Raw genomic sequence first — 9,295 nt, forward strand, 5'->3', positions numbered from 1 at the left:
ATCCTGGAGTTTTAAAGGGAGCACACAGAGAGATGACTCCTGAACATAGGACTGGTCATGTTGTTGAGAATGAGAGGGGTTTTATTCTGTCAAACACTATAATTCCATGTCCAATTTTTTTTTTTCTCTAAAGCTTCCGTCTGGGACATTATAGACTAGAGGGAATAGAGTAGTATTGTCAGTGATGTCCTGATTCTGTGAAATCTAATTTCTAATCCTTTCATGACGTCCATGATTACATGCAGAGAAGTTCATCACAAACCTCAAGAGCATTGAACTCCCCTGACAAAATCGATGTCCTCCTCAAGGATTGCAATGAACTTACATATGTGTAATCACAGACCAGAAGAAAAGATTGAGGTTGTCACTATTATGTTCCCTCTACAATACCTCTTGGGAATTGTAGTTCTATGCTAACCTAAAAAAAACTATTTGCAAATCCATGTTCTTGAACAAGCTTGTCATTGGATATGCAGCTGCTCTTGTAAAAAGGTTGACTGAATAATGTACTGCTCTCATGCAGTCCACGCTGACTGACTAAGGTCCAGAATCGAGTGGACAATCACATCTTTGTACTTAGTTTGGACTCAAGTATGCATGAGTAACACTGCTCTCCATTCAGCAGTAATGTCAACTACTCCTTTGTAATACTGAAACAGTTCAGTTGAGGTTAAACTGTATTTTCTGGGGTATTACATAGTTACCCTCTCTTTGCTTTCAGTAGCGGTGCATGGGGTAAAAATCACTGGGGAAGCCAGAAAAAAACCAAAATGACAACCTGTGTTGTGATAATTCCTTTGCTTGCTCTATAACCTGTTTGTTCATATGCCTCGCGACCGTGATACAGTGCCTTCGGAAAGTACTCAGACCCTTTTGAATTTTACGCATTTTGTTAGGTTACATCCTTATTTTAAAATTGATTAAATTGTTTTTTTTTGTCTCATCAATAAACACACACATAATACCCCATAATGACAAAGCAAAAACAGGTTTGACATTTTTGCTAATTTATAAAAAAACGGAAATATTACATTTACATAAGAATTAAGGCCCTTAACTCAGTACTTTGTTGAAGCACCTTTGGCAGCGTTAACAGCCTAGAGTCTTCTTGGGTATGATGCTACAAGCTTGGCACACCTGTATTTGGGGAATTTCTCCCATTCGCCTCTGCAGATCCTCTCAAGCTTCGTCAGGTTGGATGGGGAGTGTTACTGCACAGCTATTTTCAGGTCTTTCCAACAATGTTCGATCAGGTTTAAGTCCAGGCTCTGGTTGGGCCACTCAAGGACATTTAGAGTCTTGGTGGTTCCAAACTTCTTCCATTTAAGAATGATGGCCACTGAGTTCTTGGGGACCTTCAATGCTGCAGAAATGTTTTGGTACCCTTCCCCGGACCTGCATCTCGACACAATCCTGTCTAGGAGCTCTACGGACAATTCCTTCAACCTCATGGCTTGGTTTGGGACCTTATAGAGACAGATGTGTGCCTTTCCAAATTACGTCCATTCAACTGAATTTACCACAGGTGGACTTCAATCAAGTTGTAGAAACATCTCAAGGATGATCAACGGAAACAAGATGCACCTGAACTCAATTTCAAGTCTCATAGCAAAGGGTCTGAATATTTAAGTAAATAAGATATTTCTGTTTTACATTTTTAGAAATTTGCAAAAATGTTTCTTTTTTTAAACTTTTCACTTTGTCATTATGAGGTATTGTGTGTAGATTGCTAAGGATTTTTTAGTTTGTTTTATCCATTTAGAATAAGGCTGTAAAGTAACAAAATGTGGAAAAAGTCAAGGTCTGAATACTTTCCGAAGGCCGAGACAATAAGAAGGCACAGTGGCAGAGTAAATTCAACCACACCTTTGTTTCATCACAAAACCAGAGAGCAACCTCTGTCTGGTGAAGTCCACAAAGAATATTGCAGGTAACACACAGTTACATGACCTACAGCATGGTCAAGTAAGTTAATGTTTCTGACATTTTCAGACCACTAAACAGCTATTGATTTAGAACCACGGAGTGTTACCATAAGTCACAAAGAAAGCTGCTTCCACTGTTCTAGCACCATTTCAACATCATCAAATCACCGATGCTTAGTCTAATAGTGACAACTAAAAGATACCAAAAACAATTTAGTTCAATCAACGTAAGCTAAATATCATGTGGCTGTCTACGGTTCTGATTTCTGTGGGTGTGCGTATGTGTGTGCTTGCTTGTTTGTTCGCTCAAGTATAAAACACATGTTGACTCACACTACTTGTAGACAAACGCCAATGCCATCCTCCTCTCTTTCATGTTGATGAAACGGTCTCACTCTGTCATACGGTACACACTTTTATTTTTTGTTGTCCTAGGCTACCTGGCTAAAATGCTTGCTTGCTAGCCTAACTTCCTTTAGTGGGCAGCGTTAGCTAGTTAACATCAGCCTTCTACATCAAGCTACATATTGAACTTCCATCCACAGTGGCAATGTACGAATTCATGATTGGATCAGAATCTCTGTTACAATCACTGGCCAAGACAGAGAGTTAAGTAAAACCATCTCCATCCATGGCTAATTTAGGAAAAGGACAATTTCAGCTAGCTAGCCACTGGAGAACACCACCACAACAAGATGCAACAATTCAAGTTGTTTCTGTCAATGACGTATAGTTGAAGTCGGAAGTTTACAAACACCTTAGCCAAATACATTTAAACTCAGTTTTTCACAATTCCTGACATTTAATCATGGTAAAAATTCCCTGTCTGAGGTGTTAGGATCACCACTTTATTTTAAGTGAAATGAATGTGAAATGTCAGAATAATAGTAGAGAGAATAATTTCTTTCAGCTTTTATTTCTTTCATCACATTCCCAGTGGGTCAGAAGTTTACATACACTCAATTAGTATTTGGTAGCATTGCCTTAAAATTGTTTAACTTGGGTCAAACGTTTTGGGTAGCCTTCCACAAGCTTCCCACAATAAGTTGGGTGAATTCTGGCCCATTCCTCCTGACAGAGCGTGTGTAACTGAGTCAGGTTTGTAGGCCTCCTTGCTCACACACACTTTTTCAGTTCTGCCCACACATTTTCTATAGGATTGAGGTCAGGGCTTTGTGATGGCCACTCCAATACCTTGACATTGTTGTCCTTAAGCCATTTTGCAACAACTTTGTAAGTATGCTTGGGGTCATTGTCCATTTGGAAGACCCATTTGCGACCAAGCTTTAAGTTCCTGACTGATGTCTTGAGATGTTGCTTCAATATATCCACATCATTTTACTTTCTCATTATGTCATCTATTTTGTGAAGTGCACCAGTCCCTCCAACAGCAAAGCACCCCCACAACATGATGCTGCCACCTGCGTGCGTCACAGTTGGGATGGTGTTCTTCAGCTTGCAAGCATCCCCCCTTTTCCTCCAAACATAATGATGGTCATTACGGCCAAACAGTTCTATTTTTGTTTCATCAGACTAGAGGACATTTCTCCAAAAAGTACGATCTTTGTCCCCATGTGCATTTGCAAACCGTAGTCTAGCTTTTTGATGGCGGTTTTGGAGCAGTGGCTTCTTCCTTGGTGAGCGGCCTTTCAGGTTAGGTCGATATAGGACTTGTTTTACTATAGTACTATAGATACTTTTGGAACTGTTTCCTCCAGTATCTTCACAAGGTCTTTTGCTGTTGTTCTGGGATTGATTTGCACTTTTCGCACCAAAGTACATTCATCTCTAGGAGACAGAACGTGTCTCCTTCCTGAGCGGTATGACGGCTGCGTGGTCCTATGGTGTTTATACTTGCGTACTATTGTTTGTATAGATAAACGTGGTACCTTCAGGCGTTTGCAAATTGCTCCCAAGGATGAACCAGACTTGTGGAAGTCTCCAATTTTTTTCTGAGGTCTTGGCTGGTTTCTTTAGATTTTCCCATGATGTCAAGCAAAGAGGCACTGAGTTTGAAGGCAGGCCTTGAAATACATCCACAGGTACACCTCCAATGGACTCTAATGATGTAAATTAGCCTATCAGAAGCTTCTAAAGCCATGACATCATTTTCTGGAATTTTCTAAGCTGTTTAAAAGCGCAGTCAATTTATTTTATGTACAATTCTGACCCACTGGAATTGTGATACAGTGAATTATAAGTGAAATAATCTGTCTGTAAACAAAAGTTGGAAAAATGACTTGTGTCATGCACAAAGTAGATGTCCTAACAGACTTGCCAAAACTACCGTTTGTTAACAAGAAATTTGTGGAGTGGTTGAAAAACAAGTTTTAATGACTCCACCTAAGTGTATGTAAACTTCCGACTTCATCTGTACGCTCTTAATGCAATTTGATAGGAGTGACGTCAAACTGGCTTCCCTTGACACTTCTTTTGTGGTGCGCTAGGACCATTCACAGTTGAGCTCACTCAGTTTAGCTCAACGCTGATTGGCTATTATTTGACACTTTTTTTTTATCAAGGGAGGCTAAATGCTCACTTGCTTCCCTTACATTCAATGCTACAGGCTGCAACGATGTTATACTCTTTATGACCAGTTTGCATCAGATAGATCGCCTACACATACAGAGACAGAGGGGGGCTGTTTCGCTCGCTCAGATGCGTTCTCCGGTGAAATAAATGTAACCTTTATTTAACTTGGAAAGTCAGTTAAGAAAAAATATATTATTTACAATGACGGCCTACCCCGGCCAAATCCTAACCCGGACGACGCTGGGCCAATTGTGCGCCGCCCTATGGGACTCCCAATCACGCCCGGTTGTGATACAGCCTGGAATCGAACCAGGCCAAATTCAGCCTCTTCAGAATTTAAGGAAAATGTTGAAACAGAGTGTATACAAAATGTATTCTTTTATGTTTGTTTTCTCTTGGTATCCATGTATACACACCCCTGTTGGCTTTATAAATCACGTGTAAGTCCGCTGTCCCCTAAAGGCCCGTTCTCCATCCTGTTTTGGGCACTAACCCCTCTCTACCCTCTGCCATTACAGGCAGATATGCTTACAGGGGTATTTCCAGTGTAATTGAGTACAGGAGGGATTTCCTCAGGGAATTAGCTCTATGTTAAAAATGTATTTCATTCAATGAAATCACTGAAGTATACTGTTGAAATTAAGTTTAATAAAAAACGCATGGTCCCATGGTCCCATGTCTCAATAGCAGTGTCAAATGATACTCTATTCAAAAGGTCTGGCTAAAAGGTCTGGGTAAAATATCTGGGTAAAAGGGAAATAAGTACTGTAAAAAGTTGCAGGTTGAGTAAGTACAGTAAGAGGATCTGTACAGTAAGAGTACAGTAAGAGGATCTGTAGGATTGATTAGCTGCTGAAACGGCCTCCCCTTTCTTACGAGGCCACGGGAACAGATCAATCCAAAAGTGAACAACAACACGACCATCAAAGGGGAGTCCTTAATGCTCATCCTCAGATAGTGTAAAATTCCCATCAAACTGAGCAATACGTGTTATATATTGGCCTGCAAAGATCAGGTCTAATTTATCAGAAACCCCCCCCCCCCTTCCGGTATGACCTTTTGACAGGTGGAGTGACTGGATACGTTTCTACTATGGCTTTCACCTATCACGATCAGTGATCCAGAAGAAAAAGAGATGAAGGAAGGTTGTTTTCTAAACTGTTGTCCCAACCTTTATGATTTCATGTATGTTTGACAGTGCATAGTCTGCATGCAGTGCATTGACACATCTGGGCATGTTTTTGAAAACCTGGGTGGTGATGGTGTATGTTATGGACCATTCCCATATTCCCATCAGACACATGTCGGGGCTTGCCCAAAGGCATGGCAGAGATGGCCGGTTTGCATGACTGAGCTGGTCTCAAAATAGACTAAATCAATAGCCTTTCACCCTACGCAACGTCAAACCCTAAGCGCCCTGCGTTTCCTGTCACCAATACCGCTCTCTGGACTGTGGGATGTTTTGAGAGCGCAAACACTATCGTTTGTTAAGGTACGTAGGCTAATACTTACGCGAGAGGTTAACAAGCCACACTCAGCAACTAATGCAGGGTATCCAGTGTCTAACCAATGTTAATGAGGTGTACAGTTGCAGGACATGGTGATGCAACACGTACAGTATTGGTTTATACTGTACATCAGTGTTTTTCAACCCTGTGCCTGGGGACCCACTTGTGCACACATTTACCTTCTGACCGAGGACTAAGACACATGATGCAACTTATCAACTAATCACTAAGCCCTGGATTAGTTGAATCAGGTAGTTGATTAGTTAAATGAGGTGTGTTAGTGCTCCACTGAAAAATAATGATAAAAAAAACACTGCAAGATCAAAGTAATATATATATTTAAAAGTGTAAGAAGAGCTACATTTGTTTCTGAGAGGATCCAGGTAGCCATAAAGCATGTGTCTACATTGCGATCTTGGAGTAATCTGTGGGCACTATATCCTAGAAACCTGCCTAGCAGTCACAACAATGATCTGTTGCATACTGAGTGGAAGGCCATTTGAAACACTTCGAGGCAAAGAGGTCAGTGTTTGTCATCTACAAAGATTCATGATCGTATTTATCTAGCCATACCAAATCAGACATAAACAGCCAGATCAATCATATTCTGAGCTATCTGAACCTGCATGACCTTTTCCACGCTGTTTTTCCATCTCAGAGAGCTTGTTGGCTAACCAAAACAAAATTTGAGTTCTGATTAAAGAATGTTAATTTCGATTTGTCAAAAACTGAAATGTAAAATAGGCAGGTTTAACTTCTACTTTGACAGGAGGATATTTTACTGGGCAGTAAACTATGGAGAATGTACTGCCTCTATGGTGGTCTATGCAGAGAGCTCAGCTGCATACAGAGAGGTCTGTACACAGAGGACAGCCGCTCCCTTCCTGATAAAACGGCTGGAGTCTGGATCTATCTCAAGCATCATAATGTTAAAGTAACAATGTTCCCCATAACAATGTTCCCTAGGAGCTGCTGTGAACTCAACCAGCAGGCATATATGGCTGAACAGACATAAGCCATACATGTCATTATGCAAAGGCCTGACATTATGTTTAGCTTCTCTCTGTAATGTTGGCCTAAGCAGGGCGAGGAACAAGTATTGACACTGATGCATTACTATCTATGTAACATTGAAAACGAGCTACAGAACTAGATTAAGAAACAGGACATACCGTGTCAAATAGAATTACATGGGGGCATACATAGGCCCCTGATTCAACAGACCATTTATTATTATATTTTGATTTATATAACTAGACAAGTCAAATTAAACTCAAATGATAGATTAACAGACATACACACATCTTTGATCAATTCATCTTCAGAAATAAACTGCAGGCTAAAAATGAAAAAATAAATACTGTCAAATAACCATCTGGATCTGTCATGTTAATCAAATAATATCTTACCTCATCTGCATTTTCAGTTCCTGTGTCTTTCCCACTAGTGGCATTACTGTTTTTAGTGCTACTTTTGGCAGATTTGGTTGGCTCCTGTGAATGACAACAATAGTTATCTTACTGTATTCATAAAGAAGAACACAATTGATATGGGACCATACACAACTCACATCCTCTGGTCTTTGGAGTGCACAATGCACAGGGATTTCATTTCTGTGGTATTGCCGAATGGGCACGCAGGGCATATGCCCCCAACCAAAAGAAGGTCGGAGGCCCTTCTGGAGGTCGGGGACCCACCGAAAGCATATGAACACGTCATAAGCATTCAGCTTCATGACAAAATGTGTCGAATAGGGGAGGTAGGTACCGGGGTAGGTGACCTGGGGCCCCAAATGCGGTAGTTCCACCCTAGGTAGCTACAATGGCCTTGCTTTACCATCAAAAACAGTAAGAATGCATTCTTGTGGCCAAGACTGCTGCATTTGTAAGACAGACTGTATGGAACTAGACTTGAAATACCCTTTAAGTGGGAAAAAACGGCAATTACTGACCGCTCAGACAACGACTAAGCACAAGCCGATATTGAAACATTGTAGCAAGCGATCTGACATATAACAAGACGAGTGCATTATCTTAGGAAGAACGAGACATTGAACTTGTAGCTATCAACTTGATGATAATCTTGTGTTTATGTAACGAATGTAGTCTAACCAAATGCATGCAAGAATAGCTGTAAACTTACTATCAGAGATCAGCCTAGGCTCACACTAATGCATGTTCGCAGTTCATATTCTGACAACACATTCGGAGAAACATACGACAATATGCCATTACTAAAACGAAACATTCTTTTACGCAAAAAAATGATTTGAGAGTATGAATTATTTCAAGTTAAAACGTATTGTTGCTGTAGGTTAGTGTATCGGTATCACATCCATTACGTCAATTTGTAATATTCAGGGTAATGTAAACCATTTGATAAGATTACATTTGTATATGTTGTTGGCTACTGATGGTATTTGCACGGTCTGAAAAATTATCTGCTCTGCTAGGCCTTACGATAATAATACAAAATCTAGTTGGCGAATTAGAATACATCACGAGATACGGTCCACTTCCTCTGAACATTTAGCAACAATATTTTAATTGTTACCATTATGTTGCGATCATTACGTTACCTTTTCCTTTTTAGTTTTATTCGGCATTTTGTGGCTGTTGGTGTTTTTCACGGTGACTCCGCGACAGACTTCGCCGGGACTCGATCGCTGCCACTCGGTTACCTTCAGCTCCCTGCGCCCTTCTAGGCCAAGAAAAAGACCATTGGCCAGTCACACATTATACTGCCTAGTGACGGGCCACTGTAATTATTACATTGGGTGGTTATAGGATGGGCGTATTGCACTCCCGGTCTAGCGGTTTCCACTAGAATACTAGATAGCACAGCCACAAAGTCAAATTATATTTTTATTCTTAGTTTAGGGCTAGGAATAAGGTTAGCATTGTGGTTAACGTTAGGTTCAAATCTAATTTTTAAAAGAGAAAGTGTAGAAATGGGCGGGATGTAGCCATAATTATGACTGTGGTTGTGCTAACTAGTGACGACCCCATCTAGGGTGAAGGTATAAAACAATACAGTATGGTGGAGTTGCTGAAATATACTTATTACCAAGCAACAATTAAAGAATGAATCCCTCCATAGGCTTATAACATAGGGACATAACCAATAACCTATCAACATAATCAGGACGTAATTGTGAGTTAATTGAAAACATAGTTAGTTAACAGTACATTACAGTATAATGGAGATGCAGCCCTTACATTGAGCCACCTTTGCCGTGGTCATGCATGGATTCAACTTTTGGCATGCACGCTATTGATGCCAGTGCTTCAGTCACATATACTGTATTTCTGTAACAGAAAATGATCCACA

The 9,295-nt window shown here is 40.4% G+C and overlaps 1 protein-coding gene across 2 annotated transcripts in view; it reads right to left on the minus strand.

Moving 5' to 3' along the window:
- Positions 1 to 8,687, minus strand: part of LOC109889848 (serine/threonine-protein phosphatase 2A 56 kDa regulatory subunit delta isoform) — a 44,223-nt gene extending 35,536 nt beyond the window's left edge. Inside the window, exons 1-2 of one of the 2 annotated variants that reach the window (XM_020481602.2) lie at positions 8,544 to 8,682; positions 7,375 to 7,458 (exon numbers count right to left, since the gene is read on the minus strand). In XM_020481602.2, coding sequence (XP_020337191.1) covers positions 7,375 to 7,458; positions 8,544 to 8,570 — 111 coding nt within the window. In that variant the 5' untranslated portion in view covers positions 8,571 to 8,682. Of the gene's footprint in view, positions 1 to 7,374; positions 7,459 to 8,543 lie in introns of both variants that reach the window. The other variant, XM_031823411.1, reaches the window with a different exon arrangement.
- Positions 8,688 to 9,295: the final 608 nt, after the last annotated feature.

This window comes from Oncorhynchus kisutch, linkage group LG4 (genome assembly GCF_002021735.2).
Source record: "Oncorhynchus kisutch isolate 150728-3 linkage group LG4, Okis_V2, whole genome shotgun sequence".
NCBI lineage: Eukaryota > Metazoa > Chordata > Actinopteri > Salmoniformes > Salmonidae > Oncorhynchus > Oncorhynchus kisutch.